Genomic DNA, 16,593 nt, shown 5'->3' on the forward strand with positions numbered 1-16,593 from the left:
TAGGCTGAATTGGAACCTGTGCATAGTTTTATGGCATTAATTAGCAACAGTTTTTTAAAGACATAGAAGGCTATTGTTTTAATATAAATTAGAAGTTTTAAAACCATCTCCCTTTAGTGCCTTCAATTATCACATAAACCAAAGACCCAAATGTCAAATGATCACAGATACTACTTAGGCAAAAATTCTCATGTGTCAGTACTTTTAATGTTGTGCACGTCAAATTATAGTAAAAAAAACGACTATAAACAAGATGCAGCCCCTCTATTTCCATGAACAGCACAGTGCATTACAGTAAACCGAGCTTATATTCAACCATCAAATGTGGTTCTCCCATTAGTTCACTTTGTGACGGGTCTGAAAACAAACAAAAACAAACATATTAAAGAACTGGACACTTAAAATGGGTGCATTCTACTGTATGTCAAGTATACCTCAATTCAGGTGATTGTAAAAGAAAATATAGATTGAATAAGTTCTTTTTCAAAGTTCTTAAGTTTTCCAGTGCTTTCCAGTTGACTATAGGAACGATCTCTAAGAGATTAAACAATCCGTAATCTAATTTGCAAAACCCATTTTATTTCTATCACTCTGTGCTCTGTTGCAAATACATATATACACAAACCAGAATTCTAGAGCAAGAAAACCTTAAAAATCTTCACTCTCTTGTCTGTATTGATGAGTCAGACAAAAGTCTTACTTTAACTGCAATAATGCACCAAAGAGTTTTTAAAATGAATAACAACATTAAGCTTCCTACAAACAAACAAAGCCTCTTCTCCTCCACACAGGACAAGAAACAGAATAAATACCCAACGAAATAAACTGTAAAATCAGTTTGTAAAAATAAATAATCATTAAAATAATGATTACCAAGAGTAACAGATCAATTTGGATGTTTCCTCATTGGATCTCCTAAGAGACTGGAGATTACTGTCACATTAGTTCAGCAATCTCTACTCTTGACATTTGTCACACAACAAAGTAACCTTAGCAACAACTGATACTGTTACAATTATTAATAGAGTAAATGGCTATGTATACAACAGGCATCCAAAACCCAAATTAAGAAAAAGTATGTCCACACATGAGTACAAAGAACAAAGATGTTTGCTGCAGCGCTGTTTTGTGTTAATAAGAGAGAAAACTCAATACATGTATTGATGCAGCATACCTACTACCGTAAGATACACACAGTATGATACCAATTGTGATAAAAAAAAATATACACAAAGCAACACCAGATATTTTCTGATTATATATATTTGTACGAAGACACACAGAAAAAAGCCTGGAAAGACATACACTAACTAAAAGCAGCAAGCAGCAGGCAAATAGGGAAGGAGAGAGAGAAATGGGTTTGGGGTAAACATGGAGGACTTGAGTCTCAGCTGTAATGTTTTCAATTTTTAAACAAAGAATATCCTTATTTATATAATAACAACTTTCCTTTTAAACTCTCCTTTTTAAAGCTTTTAACTTTAATAAAATACGTGCTTATTAAATAAATCACTTGCACCAGAAGACAGCGCACCATGTAAGCAAGGCCCTGGCCCGTGAGACTCCCAGGGAGGACCGGGCCTCTTGGTCAGTCTCAGTTCCCTCATCTTAAAGTGACAGAACTAGAGAAAACAGAAGGCCGCTTTCAGCATTAAGAAAAAGGTCCAGTTGTGACTTTCTTATTGCCTTCCTCACACTCTCTTCCCTTCCTTAAAATATAATGTGCAGATTTTTCTTGGCCAAGCACTTCCCTGATGAGCAAGCAAACAAAACCCTGATCACCTCTAACACTTTAAAAAATGTAAATTGGAGAATTATGCAGATTTTCATCACAGTTGACTAGTCTTCATATCACGCTTAGATTAACACACTACTCCCTCATTACAGACTTTAAAATTCCTTCTGGGTCAAATGTGATGAGGAGAGTGTGGTGAGCAACAGCTTTCAACACTCATCATGGATTAAGCACCTTATGAGGCACTGGAGACACAAGAGTTAACAACACAAAGTCCCCAGCTCTCATGAGGCCTGTATTTAAGTTGAGGAAAACAAATAAGAAACAAGAAAGATACTGAAACAGTGATAAGCAAAGAATGCAAATGAGGTGGCAGGGTGGCGGGGACTGCTCTAGACTGGGCAGCCTCTGAAGGAGTGACATTTAAACTGGGATCTGAAGAGTGAGGGCAGAAGTGTTCTAAGCAGAAGGAACAGCTAAGGCAAGGCCCGAAGGTGAAGCCATAAACTGTCCACAAATTACACACTCACAGTTCCCACAAGGGGGACACTACCCAAAGTGCAGCGCAGTGATCTCATCCTGACAAAAACCACCTACCTAAACAGAGGGTCTTGCTAGTTCTTAGCTGCCTTACAGAGATGCAAGGAATGAATATATAAAGGTGTCCACAAGATAGCTAGTGATCTTTTTAAATCTGAAATTCTATCACGTCATGGCTTAAAATCACTCAATGGGTATGGACACCAAGGGGGGAACGTCGGAAGGGGGGCGGGGGGGTGGTGGTGGGATGAATTGGGAGACTGGGATTGACACATATACACTAATACGCATAAAATAGATAACTAATAAGAACCTGCTGTTTAAAAAAATAAAATTCAAAAATAAAGATTATAAACTGAAAAAAAACAAAAGCTGAAGAAAAAAATTAAATAAAGTTACAGTCTTCAGATGTCAAAAGAAAAAAAAAAATCACTCAATGGCTTTCTGTTGCATTCTGAATAAACTTTTTATGGTCTGCAAGGCTCTGGCTCCTCTGTACCTGCCTGGCTTTTCAACCTCACCTTATTCTACTTTCCACTTCCCTCAAAACACTCCAGCTACATAGGCCTTCTTAACATGTTCTTATGTGTGTTGAGAGACAGTTCTCTAGAAGCCTTTCTTGATTCCGCAAGTCTTGGAAGCAGAGGCACTGTCTGCCTTTGTTCTGGACTCTCTTTCCAAGGCTGTTTCTAAAGAGAGATCGTGTTGCCCTTGGGGCACAGAACAGGCAGGCTGACTGCCCATTATAAGATTCAGGTGCCCTGAACTTGGGGTTCCCCTTACTGTAACAAAATACACTCTCTATGCAGGTTTCCTCTAACCCTCTGCTTGCTGCCCTGTGGGAACCGGGGCTCAGGGACCCAACAGAAAAGCTGATGCTCTGGCTTCTGCCACTGCTGTGAATAACAAACTACTCTTTGTCTCGAGGAGTCGGTCTCTGCCAGCATCCATGAAACCACAGAGGGCTAACTTGTGAGCTTTTAAGTGGAATAAACCCTTCAGAGCTCCTCGGCTGTTCTCAGGTAAGAGACCCTGGACATACAGCTTCTTCTGTCTGAAATACTCTTCCCTCTACTTTTAGCTCAACTAATTCATGTATCTTTCAGGAATCAATTTATATGTCATATTCCCAGAGGTGCCTGACCCTCCTACCCAACAACAAACTATACACCTACCCTTTTTATTCCTAGAATTTAATCACTGTTTGTAACTACATGTTTGTGTTTTATCTGTTAATGTTTACCTCCCCCATTAGAAAGCACAGATGTTTTGTTTTTTTCACCATTGTATATTCAAAGCCTAGCCCAGTGCCTGACGTATGACAATTATTTTACTGACTGAATAAATGCTCAATAAGTCCCTCTCCCTTTTTTATCACATGACTTTACAGAGGCTGATTTTTAAATGAGTGCATTTTTATAACTAAAAGATAATTATAAACCTGGGCTATCACCTTACTAATTTTAAATGAGGTCTAAATTCAATGTAAAAGCTTAGGAATTCCAGGTTTTCCTGCATTCAAAACGTTCCCTCAAGGAAGATCCTCGAAGAGGAGCCTGATGAGACTTCTGCTGCGTCCACAGCGTCTCGTTACCGGACATCAGCAGCCAAGCAAAAGTAATATAATTTAATCCTGTTGGGTTTTTCTGTTTCTCCTAAACTGTTGAGGCATAATGAACAGAGGTAATACTGGACAGAATTGTATTTGTTTACCTTCCTCAGAACCAGAAAAAAATAACAGATGCTGCATGTCTTGCTCTTACTTAAAAGTCATTTATGTCATACATAATATAATCATCCAGAGAATTCTGTTACAAATGACAGACTCTTCCTTACTATTCACCATCTACAGAAACACAACAATCACTTAGCAGGACAGGGTGGGTATTTTTTAAAGAAAACTTTGATCTTATTTTTTCTAGTTGTTTTTAAAACTAGTCACATCCCACAAACGTTCTGAAGAGTGCAACAACAATCCTTGGTTAAGCTACCCTATGAATATTGTATTGGATTCACACATCAGACTTTATCCTCAGGATATGAAAGGAATGACTGTCATTAGTTGACTGAAATGACTATAATCTCAGAACTCCATAAATAATTTTCACTTTTAAAACCAGTTAAAGAACAGTTATTACCATTAAATTTTATCTTATTTCATTGAATAAACACAGATGAATTCAATCAGCTATAAACTCCACGAGGACGAAGACGCTGTATGTTTCATCTGCTGCTGTTGTCTTGTACATTATTGGGGCTCTATAAAAAGGTATGGAATGACACTTACCATTAAGAATATCTTCAAATCCAATAGTCTCATCATTACCCCTCAAAATATCCAATGAAAGGTTTGAGCTTGGAAGAAATGGAAGACGCTGAACCTTCAGGAAAAGTATAAAAAAGCAAAATTAGAAAAAACCAAGGGGAAAAAATATACATGACCAAATTTCACATTCTTCATTCTTTATTTGTAAAATTCACAAAACTAAGTAACATATCAATTTAACCAATGTGGGTTAATCAATTTAACACGCAAGTTCACATTTAAGACCCAAACCAAAATTTTAAAAATTCCTCAACACTTTACGCAAAATACATACACTGAAACTGAACGCTTTTTACTAACACTTAATAATCCCATCAGGTTTGCTCATATTTGAGGGCTTTGCTTCTGTCCAGGAAAACCAAAGCACATACCATGTGATGAAATGCAAAATCCTAGAGCCTAACACCATTCTTTGTTCCTAATAAACGTGGGATGATCAAATTCCTGAAGAAATTCCAACTCAGTGAGAGCATTATTCTATTTAGTAAACCAATTATTCATTTTTTATGTTGTTCTGTATTGCTCACACAAATGTTTAAGTTATGACCCTTTAAAACAGTACTGATAGGGACTTCCCTGGTGGCACAGTGGTTAAGAATCCGCCTGCCAGTGCAAGGGGCACGGGTTTGATCCTTGGTCTGGGAAGATCCCACATGCCGCGGAGCAACTAAGCCCGTGCGCCACAACTACTGAGCCCGCGCTCTAGAGCCCACAAGCCACAACTACTGAGCCTGCGTGCCACAACTGCTGAAGCCAGCATCCCTAGAGCCCGTGCTCCGCAACAAGAGAAGCCACCGCAATGAGAAGCCCACGCACCACAACGAAGAGTAGCCCCCACTCGCCACAACTAGAGAAAGCCCATGCAGCAACGAAGACCTAACGCAGCCAAAAATAAACTAATTAATTAATTTTAAAAAACCAAAAAACAGTAGTGGTAACTAGAAATGAAGATCAAAGTCACCTGTGGGACTTTAAAAACCACAATGCCATTGTGAACTAGTGTTATGTACTTTTTTCAATTATTAAATACATATACTGCAGACTAGTATCTAAGTACAGTGGAGAATGCATGGGCTGTAGAGTCAGAGAGATCTGGATTCAAATTCTGCTTTTATTACTTACTTAGGTTTTGCCTGAGTTACCTGACTTGTCTCACCCTGTTTCCGTATCTGTGAACTAGGATAGTAGCACCTTCCTCTCAAACCTGTAGCATGGTGCAGTGTAAAGTATACATATATAGTCACTGGCACATAGTTTGTACCCAACAAACTTTAATGTAGCCAAACCAAATTTTCAGTTTTTCTGTTCTTTGTTAGTTGTCCAGCAATCATTGGAATCAATGTAGTGTGATGTGACAGAATCCAGAGCACAGATGGGGGGACAGTTCTTACACACTTGGAAGGACATTTCTGAAGATCTTCTTCCTAAGCAACAGGTATATTCAGCAATATACAACCTGCCTACTAGATACCTCCACCTGGATATTCCTAGAGGCATCTCAGATTCAATGTAACCCCCCAAAGGAGAAAAACATGAAAGTGAACACAGGTAAGTTTTCAGACACTGAGCCTATAATTTAAAGGAGTTTTCCATTTCAAAGCTTCTTTTCTCTATGAAGCAGAAATCAAGGTCATATCCTAAAAGGGGGAAACTAGGATAGGTTGTAGGGGAGAAGAGAAGGTAAGGTTTGTACAGCTGATATCAACACACAGGTGGGATGCATACAAACTGACATTCATAAACCCACCTGCTGCACTGCCTTGAATTCCATTTGTAGTTTTAATGGAGCAAATAGACCCTGGATGTTTCTCAGTGTGGAAAAGTTCATTTTATCTTGGTTGAGCTGGAACTACAAAGACAACAATGTAATTTTAAATGTTACACTCAACATTCTGCTTTCAAAACAGTTAGCGCTGATATGCATGTGACACAATACTTAGAGGAAGGATTTCAATATCCGTTAACTGAAATAAAAACGAAGTATTTTTACTAATTTCTTTGACAAATTTTAGAATATGTATGTCTATATTTTACCTGGCATGCAGGTGTCCTTCACTGGTGTAAAATTACCACCTAAAATTTAGATTTACAGAACTAATACATTAAGGGAATGTTTTTCATATTGCAAAAGTGTATTTACAAAGCATAATCATATTTTGATTACGATTATGCAAGCAAACAAAACCCTGATCACCTCTAGCTTTTGATTAGAATTACTGCAAAACTGGTAGAGCAAAGAAAACGTATAAATAACCTCAGATCCAGAAACAGTTTGATACAGGACAATAATTAATAAGAAATTTCTAAGTATGAAAGTATCTACTTCAAAGGATTTCATCAAAGAAATAATCAGACCCATTATATGGTCCTGTTAATTAAACTACAATGCTTAAACTCCACCTTTTTGAGTAATTGGGTCTGGGGGAAAAAAGAAACCCAAACTCTGAAGTCTGTCCAATTTGTGTTGGGTACTAATAAGCAATTTTATTCTGGAATCATACTTTTACTAAGCACTGATACTACTTCTAAAAAACAAGTCAGGTTTACCCCATCTAAAAATGTATAATTTATCTTTTGAACCCAAATGCAGAACTTCACATTCACCTCTTTGTTTTTCTTGAAGTTCTGGCCTAGTCTTCTGGTCTATTGGGTCATCTATGATGTAGTTCACTTATTCATCAAAACGAGCTATCCTTATCAGCTTTTTCTCCCATAAACCTGATTTATATGTTTTCTATGGCTAATCTGAAGTCTCTGAAAAACAACCTTCTCAAGTCATCTTCTGAGCATGAAACCAGAATGCAGCAAAAGCAGCCAGGGGCTCCTTTATTTTCTCATCTAATTTGAACTTCAATTTCATCATCAAATTATTTGTTCTACTCTTTCTTAACGAAAAATCTTTCCCCTTGCTGAAGAGGGGGGAAACAAAACAAAAAAAACGAAATAGGTCAGCTTCCTGTTAACTGGGTAATACTGCACCATCATCCCCAAGTAGTAAGACACCTCCTCCTTCTTGCTCTGAATGTGTTATTTAAAAACCCTTTAGGTTGTCTTTAGGACATCTGTACAAGCTATACCCTCTGGGGAATAACCTTTCCCCACCTATTTATCTGGTTAATACTGTTCTAAAACTGTTCAAATGTCCTCTTCTAGAAAGCTTTCCACAGGTGGTTGCTCCATCCCTGGTCCCCTACAACACTTTATGAAGCCCCTAGCCACTGCTTATCCTCCCATTAAATTTTCAGCCCCTTAAGGATGGGGACTATGTTATATTCACCTGTGCACCTACTGTGCCCAGCAGTAACCTGGAGATGCAGGGCTTGAAAAAGAGGTCAAGGCTAGAGATATGGGCTTGGGAAGATCAACAGCAAAAATGGCAGGGGAAAAATATAAAAGAAAATGGGATCATCAAAGGAGAACATATGAAAGGAATGGAAAGGTGGACTAACCTCTAGAAATGTCTATAAAAAAGACAAAGAAGAATGTGTAGAAAGGGAGCTTTAGTGAAGCAATACAATGATAACTCAAAGATTAGGATACTGAAAACAAGGCCTCAAGTTCTTCATGGTTAAATGCTCAACACCAGAAGTGTCTTAATCAAGTATTACTAAAAATATTTTTCTACTAGAGGATAAAAATAAAAACACAGGTAACATACTTACATTTTTTTCTGATAATTCAAGAGGATGACTGGGCAAAAGTTCATTTTTCACATAAGAAAAACTGAAAATAAACATTTAAGATGGAGATTATATATTACTGAATACCTAGAGCTCAAAATCACATCTATCACTGTTGTAGTATAAATAAATGACACAAGGGAGTTTTGGGGGGATGAGTAACCTGTTCTGTACCCTGAGTGTGGTTCTGGGAATTAACACACGTTTTAAAATTCATAGAACTATACACCAAAAGGAAGACAAGTCAAATTTACTGAATATTGTTTTAAGTGCATCTATTATAGACACTGGTGGTCAAGACTTCAATTCACTGGGGAGAACCCTCCCAAAAATGGTGCTAAATGATGCCCTGTATCTAGGAGAAATTTAATAAAGTATGTTTAATACTATTACTCTGATGACATGATTCTTGTGTTATATAAAATATCTAAGCCTCTTCTGTTCAGATCTAATGCATATTCAATAGTTAATATATTTTTGGTAAACACATGTTGAACCATCTGTTTGACATTTACCAAACACCTACTATGTATAAAGTACCATATTAGGTGATATACAGCTAAAACCAGGCCGCTGGTCTTTATCACCCTAGATATATAAAGATGACTATCTTATTGTCCAAACCAGGATCTGAGAGCTGAAGGAAACCTTAGAAATCCTGCAACAATCGTTTACTGAATACTATCTTTGTACAGAACATTATCTGCAAAGTGGAATTTGATAATGGCTCTGCTCATGGCAATCTTACAGTCTAACTGGGAAGAAAAAGAAGCATTTCATGTGAAAAAAAACAAAAAAAAAAAACAAAAAAAAACAAATCACCTGGATTTGGTTACTGGCTAGCTTATAAATCTGATTATACTATACTATTGCCAATTCCAAAGGCAATATAGTGCATCTTTTACTACGGAATGAAAAGACAATAATGAGGTATTATGTCTGCTCCCAGAGACCAATATTAAAATGATATTCTAAGACAGTAAGACTAAACACCTTAAAATTATATATAAAATTCAAAAATTCAAAACACAGTACATACACAGGGGGGAGGAAAGCATTATCCTTATTTGATTAAGCAGAAAAACCACCTGCCAAGGAAAAGGACCAGTACTAGAAATTCAGACCTAAACATATAGAAAAATAAAGAAAATCGAGGGAAGGGATATAACTGTACTGAAACTAGAAAAGAAAAATAAGAGCAGCTAAGACTTACCCAGTGCTTACTAATGCCATGTACTGGTCTAAGTATTTTCCATGTGCTAGCTCATTCAAAATTACATATATGCTATTACTCGCCTTATTTCACAGGTGTGGACACTGAGACGTAGAACAATTAAGTAACCTGCCCACAGGCACACATCTAGTAAATGGCGGAGCCAGGACCAAAACCCAGAGTCCACGCTCTTTACTGCTATGTTCTAGTGTCTCCCAAAGAAAAGTCAATTACTCCAATAGTTAATAAGATAAAGAGACAAATGGCTCTCCAAGTTATCAGCAGCACAAAGAAGAATCCTACCAAATCATGCTACTGGGTAACATCTCCTAGGAAGATGCCCTTTCCTGGGAACCTACTACTCTGATAAGATGCTTCTTCCACTATAGAACACATCCAATCCTACCCTTCCCCTCCTCCCCTAGTCTAAAGTGTATTACTTGCTACCTCCTAAATTAAATATACATTTACGGCCTATCAAAATATTTAAAGAATACTGTGAGAAATAATTCACATTTTATCATAACAAAGTCACAATTCCCCCATATACCCTTTTCGAAGAAGATCATGACTTTCAAAAGGTCCACTTGCTGAAAGTTCAGTAACTGGAATACTGTCCTTTAGCTGAGATCCAAGTCCTCTGGCATTCTACAACACAAAGGAAAAATACTATTAAATATAAACAGTTCAAAAAAACACTGAACATCTATGTAAAAAACACTGTTTAAGCACTGGAAAGAAAAGATGAGGTCTTTGCCCTCAAAGGGCCCAGTCTAGACAAGTACCATGAACCTTAGCATTATGGCAGAGGGATATACATGGTTCAGTGAATAAAATCGAATTTGCGGTAGGAAGGATTCCTGAGTTGATCTCTGAGTGCTGTCAGATTGAAAGGCATTCAAGTAAAAAAAGAACATGGGTAAAAGTATAAAAATATAAATGAACAAGCTACAAGTAGTTTGAGATGACCAGCTAACTACATGTCTGAGTAGAGCAGTAAAGGCTGGCAAAAAGAAAAAATGAAAAGGCTTAAATATGCAAAGAAACTTCTGTTTTATTCTGAAATAGAGAGCCCTCTGAAGGGTTATGGCATGATCAGATTTACTTTCATTGGAAAGACCCCTCCCTTAGGTTAGAATGATTGGCACAGAATGAAAAATGTTGAGGGCAGAATCCTGGGGAATACCATTCCTTATGGACAAGGAAGAACAAGGAAAATCGGATTAAGAAGAGAGAACTAGAAGAGAGTAGTCACAGAAGCTAAGAAAAAAAGGGAATTTCGAAAGTATTTGGTTCCCATAAGAGGGTACTACCTATGAAAAATAAATGTATCTAATCAGGATGGTATAAATAAAAAGAAATAAAAACAAAGATTCACGGTATATTTGGTACTGCTGTATTGTCACCCTACTCATTTATACTATAATTTAATCACCAAATATTTATTAAATATCTACTATGTGGCAGGTTCTCTACTAGATACTGAAGATACATATCTGTCTTCCAGAGCTTAATCTAATGAAGATAGAGTAAACATGCAATTAAAATATAATACATGTTACCATAGGTAAAACACAAGATGCTGAGTTTAAGTTACTTGTTGCTGAAATACATCATCCCTGCAATTCTGCAGAAAATGTAAAACAGCTGCAGGTAGTTTGGAGTGTTATACTCTTCTAGAAGAAACTATTCTGAGAAACCAGCTTTTTAAACTGATGTTTTACTTTATCTGTATATTTTACTAGGTCAGGTACCGCACCCTGTCCCAGGTTTCTTCAATCTACCACCCCAGTCCAGGCTCTCACACCTGGATAATGTTAACAGTGCTGCCTCTAGCCTGTTCTATTTTCCAATTCTGCACAGCAAGATTTGCCTGATAAGCAATTTTCCTCACCAAAACTGTTAAAAAAAACAAAACAAAACGAAAAACAAAAACCTTTCACTGGTTTGTCAATGTCTTGCCTCTGAAGCCTGGAACTCAAGAAGCGGTACAACAGGTTTCAACTCTCCCACATAGAAGTCATGGTTAATTAGGAAAAGAAGCTGAAATCTAGTGTGGATGCCACTAACCTGATGAAGGCACAGAACCTCTCTGGCCCTGTTTACTCATCCTTCCAGCTGCCTGAACTCTTTCCAGGACCAGAGTTGTATGATTGTACCTTTCCAAAAATACCTTCTGTTACTTTCCTACATAAAGGTTCTCCTCCTCCCAGACTGCTTTATTGTAGAGTAACGGAAGAAAAGTTTCTTCTACACACAAAGAAAAGGGGGATTCTGATCTCTGGGATCTACTGTTATCACTTTCCCAATTCCCTCCTGTAAAACATCAGAATCAGTACACGATATTTCTAATAAAGTAGCAGAGGAAAACAAATCTATGAAGTTAATTAACACTTGAGTTAATTGAGGCTAACACTTGAGTTAATTGAGTTAAAAGTGTTAACACCTGAGTTAACACTTGAGTTAACTGAGTTAAAAGTTACTTGAGGGTGTTTCTAAAACCTCTTTACTATGCTCAGCAGTATTTACCAACAGAAACTTTCTAGATTTGGATGGCCCAGCAGCAGTACTGGTGGTATCAGAGTCGCGAGCAATGACGGTTCAAGAATCTCTCCCAAATATCTAACTTTTAAGTTAAAAAGAGAGAAGGGGTGGGGCAGGAGGAGATCCACTAACAATAATGACAAACGGGGAGTAGCAACTATCCAATTTTCCCCCCTCCAACACGTGCCATAAAAATGTTTGTGGGGTAAAGCTGAGTGATGGAAATGCGACCTACAGCTGTGGGTTTGTTATCAAGGCAGTTCCGAGGGTCAGGGGTGGGTGAGGATGTCGGGCACTCGGCTCCCAAAGGTCCTCCCCTCGGGGGAGGGGTAGTCGGCCGCGCCGCACCCCAGACCGTTGCACTTTTGGGGGTGTCCTTTCCGGCTCGGCGCCAACTACGGGAAGGGCCCGGGGTCGGGGCCGACTGGGGGACTTGGGGATGGGAGAGAGGAGGCGGTGGGAAAGGATGAAGCCGAGGCGCCGCTCGCGGGGCAGCGCCGGAGCCCTGCCCAGGAGGCAGCCACGAACCCCCGGACCCCGTGACTCGACAAATCATGGCGCCCGAGGCCGGCCTCCTCCTCCCGCCGCCGCCACCGGGGAACGGGCTGGGGAGCGGCGGCCTGCCCCTGCGCCCACGGACCCGAGCCCGCAGGCCGCTCGGGTCGCCCAGGGTCTCACTCACCATCTTCGACTCGCTCCGCGAACAGCTCCTCAGCCCGTTACCGTCAGTCGACCCCGCGGCTCACTTCCGTTTCCGGGGTTGCCCCCCCCACATCCGCCGGAAGTGCGTCCGTCCGGGCGAGGAAGGAAGGAGGGTGCGGGGCACCTGGAGGGAGCCGCGCGGGGCCGGAGCTCCCACGCCTGAAGTCCCGAGGGATCGGGGACCGAGGGCGCAGTAAGGGTGTGGGCTGGAGGAGGGCGGGGGAGGGGAGACGCGGGTGTCCACTCTGTTCGTGATCAGCCCCGACCGCTTGTGCGGCGTTGGGAGATGGGCAGTGTACTTTGCTGGATGCATCGCCCTGTTCATCCAAAATCTCTTTGAGGTCGAGATTACGTTTTTCATAAGGGCAAACGAGGCCCAGGTGGAATGAGTGATTCGCGTGCAGTCATCCAGCTAGTGAGGCAAACGTGGAAGCCAAAGCTTTTGCCGGTTTGCTTTTATTTTTTAAAATTACGTATCGAAGGCCAGCTATGTTCAGGACCCTGGGCTGAGACTAAGAATACAGAAATGAACAGGCTCGTGTGGTTCCTGGGCTCCAGCAGTAGAGGAACTCTTGTGGTGGGCAGGGTGACAACGAAGTAAGTATGATAATCAGTGACCTTTGAGGGCTTTTACTATGTAGTAACACAATTCCAAGTGCTGTACGTGAACTATCTCCTTTAACCCTTTGAATAATCTTATGAAGTGAGTTCTACACTTACCTCAGTTTTACAGGCGCTGAAAGCAAGACATAAAAGAGTTTAAATAGATATGCCCAAGGACACATAATCTGTTATAGTCACAGTCATGCACTATACTCTGTTGCCTTCCAAATGTGATGTGGTAAAACGGACTCATGCGTTGTCACCATGTAATGGAGCTAATTTAAGGAATCCTTGGGCTGACAGTCAAGGTATAAGAGTGAATTAGGGAGGAGAGAATATGAAAGACATTGCTGGTAGATTTGCTTGTGCAAAAGCTCAAGTGGGAAAGAAGGCCTGTGTGGCTAAATTTCAGTGAGTAAGGTAGAGAGGAGTGTGAGATGAGGCTTAGGAGATGGAGGCGGATTTATCACGGAGGCCCTTGTGTGCCAGATTAAGGGTGAGGCTTTATCTTTAAAAAGACATTGAGGGATTTTAAGGAGGGAGGTCATAAGGTTGTATGCGTTATGCAGCGCAGGACAGTGGATACTGTCATGGATTCCACAACCTTGAACTTCTGCGATAATCCACATTTTGAGTATTGTGCACTGCTGTCGCTATGTGTTTCCTTCTCGCTCTTCAGAATATCCATGTTTACCTTGAGATTTGAGATCGAGTGTTTCATTTGCATCCTTTTCCTTTCACTCATTTCTACCTAAGGAGAAATTTTAAAACTGCATCTCTTATTTTTTTAATTTAATTTTCATTTTATGTTGAGGTATAGTTGATTTACAGTGTTGTGTTAGTAGCAGATGTACAGCAAAGTGGTTCAGTTGTACAGACACATATATCCATACTCAAACTGCATCTCTTTAAAAAAGTTTTTTTTAATGTTTGTTGATCGCTCACAGTTCAGTCATTAAATATTTGTCGAGCATTGGCTTGATACTAGATTCTGGAGCTAAAGAGAAGAAAAAGCCATTTCCCTGTACTTGAGATGCTTTTGTTTTCCTGGGGCAATAGACGCATAAACAGATATTTAAAATGCACTGTGGTCAATGCTTAATAGAGAAAGGAGCTGGATCAGGTTGGGAACAGGGAAGGACAGCACTTGAGGAAGAGGAAACGTGGAAAGGTGAGGATCTGCAAAAGGGCATGTTTGAAGACTGTTTCCATGTGGCTGGAGTTCTGGGTGAGTAGGTAGAGAAAGATGAGATGAGACTGGAGGGATTGGTTGGAGCTGACGTTAAGGGCCCTTGTATGGTGTGCTGAGGTTTGGGGCTTCTTCTTACAGGGAACAGGAGATGATGGAGGCCTTGTCATAAACACTTGACATTAAAAAAAAAAAATTATTCTGGTGGCAGCATGAGGGATATATGGAATCAGGCGAAACCAGACACCAGAATACCACCTAGAGCATTGCAGTAGTTCAAGGCAGAGACGGTAAACGTATAAATGAAGGTGGCACAGCATACTGGAAAGACTTTGAGAAGCAGCGAAAAGGAGGGATGAACCTGAGAAACAGTAGACTGCAAGAGGCAGCCAGAGGGAGGGGAGCCTGCCATGGAGACAAAAAAGAAATGGTCAGAGAGGCAGAAGGAAAAGCAAACTGCTGTCTTAGAATCCAAAGGGGAAGGAAGTGCTGAGGGGTTGAAAGCAGTTCAAAAGAGAGGTTAGAAAGTGGTTTTAAAATAGCTTAAAAAAATCATGGAGTCTTAAAAATAGGCCTTTGGTGACCAATGTGAAGGTAAGCAAGGAGAAAAGTCACCTCCTTGTGAGCAGCTCACACATTGTTATAGCATCAATTAATACAAGACAGTGTTGAGTATGCTAAAGTAATTTGAAGAATTAAATTAGATTTGATTCTAGAATGGTTTGATATCGTTGCTTAAGCTTTGTGTATGTTATATAGTTTGGAGGATACAATAATAATAGTTAACATCTGTTGTGTGTCAGGCCCTGTTCTTAGTTCTTTACATATGTCATTTCAGTTAATCCTCAATTACTCTATGATGTAGGTCCTACTATACCCACATTTTAAATAGTAAGCCTTGTTATGTGCCTTGTATGAGAGCAAGTACCCCATTTTACTTTACTTTTTGTTGTCTTTCTTGACTTTACTCTTCGGCCTCTCTGGCAGAAATATTTGTTGAAAGTGTGTTGTTGAATGTAGAAAAAACTCCCATCTAGACTGCAGGCCGGTGATGAAACATGGTTGAGAAGCATGTGAATGAGTACAGCCAAACAAGAGCTGAGCTGGTTATTAGGAGATGTAAAAGCGTGCCGAGTTGAAAAATCCCCGTGACTTTGGTTGAATCCTCTTCCCTCCAAAAGAAGAGAAAGGGTGGAGTCGAGCAGATGCATGCACTTCCGAGAAGAGGTAGTTGAGTGATAATGTTAACAATCAGCAGTAACTGTCGTCAGCAAGAGGTAGCGTCGACATTTTCTTGCCCCGTGAGTCAGGGAAAGTGGGAGAAAGAGCAGGTACCACTGGACAAGCGTTTGAGGAAAGTGGCATCATTTCTGAGAAAGCTAGGTTTTAGCCAGGGCTGAGATGTGCAAAGATCTTGTAGCAAAGTGAAAAATACCGGGAAGTTTGGTTGCATGTTCCAAGGGACACAGTGGCAGGGGTTTGTGAAGGGAAGATGAGTGAGTTCAGGGGGCTCGGGGCCCGAGCAGGTAACAGTAGAGAGGAGTACATGGGGCAGAGAAGTTAATTCTCTCCTTTTTGCCCCCATGCAACCTATACACCCTTTAGCATAACCTCTAGCACTCAGTTGTGTTGATCTGTGGCCACATCTATCTGTTTCTCTCCCACAGGTTCCTACAGTCAGGGGCGATGTCTTACACATTGTTGTATCTGCACCTTGCACATAGAAAGCACCCAATAAATGTTTATTAAATGAAAAGTGGGGAAAAAATGGATGAATGGATACTTGTGCCTAATAGGTAAGACTGACTAATATGGTTGGGAAATAGGCTGGAGGTAGATACGGGCGATCCAAGATAACTTATTTGGAGAAGTTTCTGGAAGCACCCTCCTGGGCCTGGAGCCCAACTGAAAGCTCAAGACTGTAAGCCAAGGCCCTAAATCCTTGTCTGGTTACAGTTATGCCCTTTCCCACAGGGCTAGACTCAACAAAAACGGGCATCCCACCACAAAGTCTACAATTCTGACATCCAGTAACATCAGGAGTGTGTGTGTGTGTGTGTG

At 40.1% G+C, this 16,593-nt stretch overlaps 1 protein-coding gene across 1 annotated transcript; it reads right to left on the reverse strand.

Moving 5' to 3' along the window:
- Positions 1-185: 185 nt before the first annotated feature.
- POMP (proteasome maturation protein) lies at positions 186-12,827 on the reverse strand. Its single transcript, XM_061170942.1, has 6 exons — positions 12,721-12,827; positions 10,045-10,142; positions 8,264-8,324; positions 6,349-6,450; positions 4,563-4,656; positions 186-357 (listed from the first exon to the last, which is right to left on the reverse strand). Exons 1-6 carry the CDS (start codon positions 12,721-12,723, stop codon positions 290-292), a joined length of 426 nt encoding a protein of 141 aa, XP_061026925.1. The 5' UTR covers positions 12,724-12,827; the 3' UTR covers positions 186-289.
- Between the last annotated feature and the right edge of the window lie 3,766 nt (positions 12,828-16,593).

This window comes from Eubalaena glacialis, chromosome 16 (genome assembly GCF_028564815.1).
Source record: "Eubalaena glacialis isolate mEubGla1 chromosome 16, mEubGla1.1.hap2.+ XY, whole genome shotgun sequence".
NCBI classification, from domain to species: Eukaryota; Metazoa; Chordata; class Mammalia; order Artiodactyla; family Balaenidae; genus Eubalaena; species Eubalaena glacialis.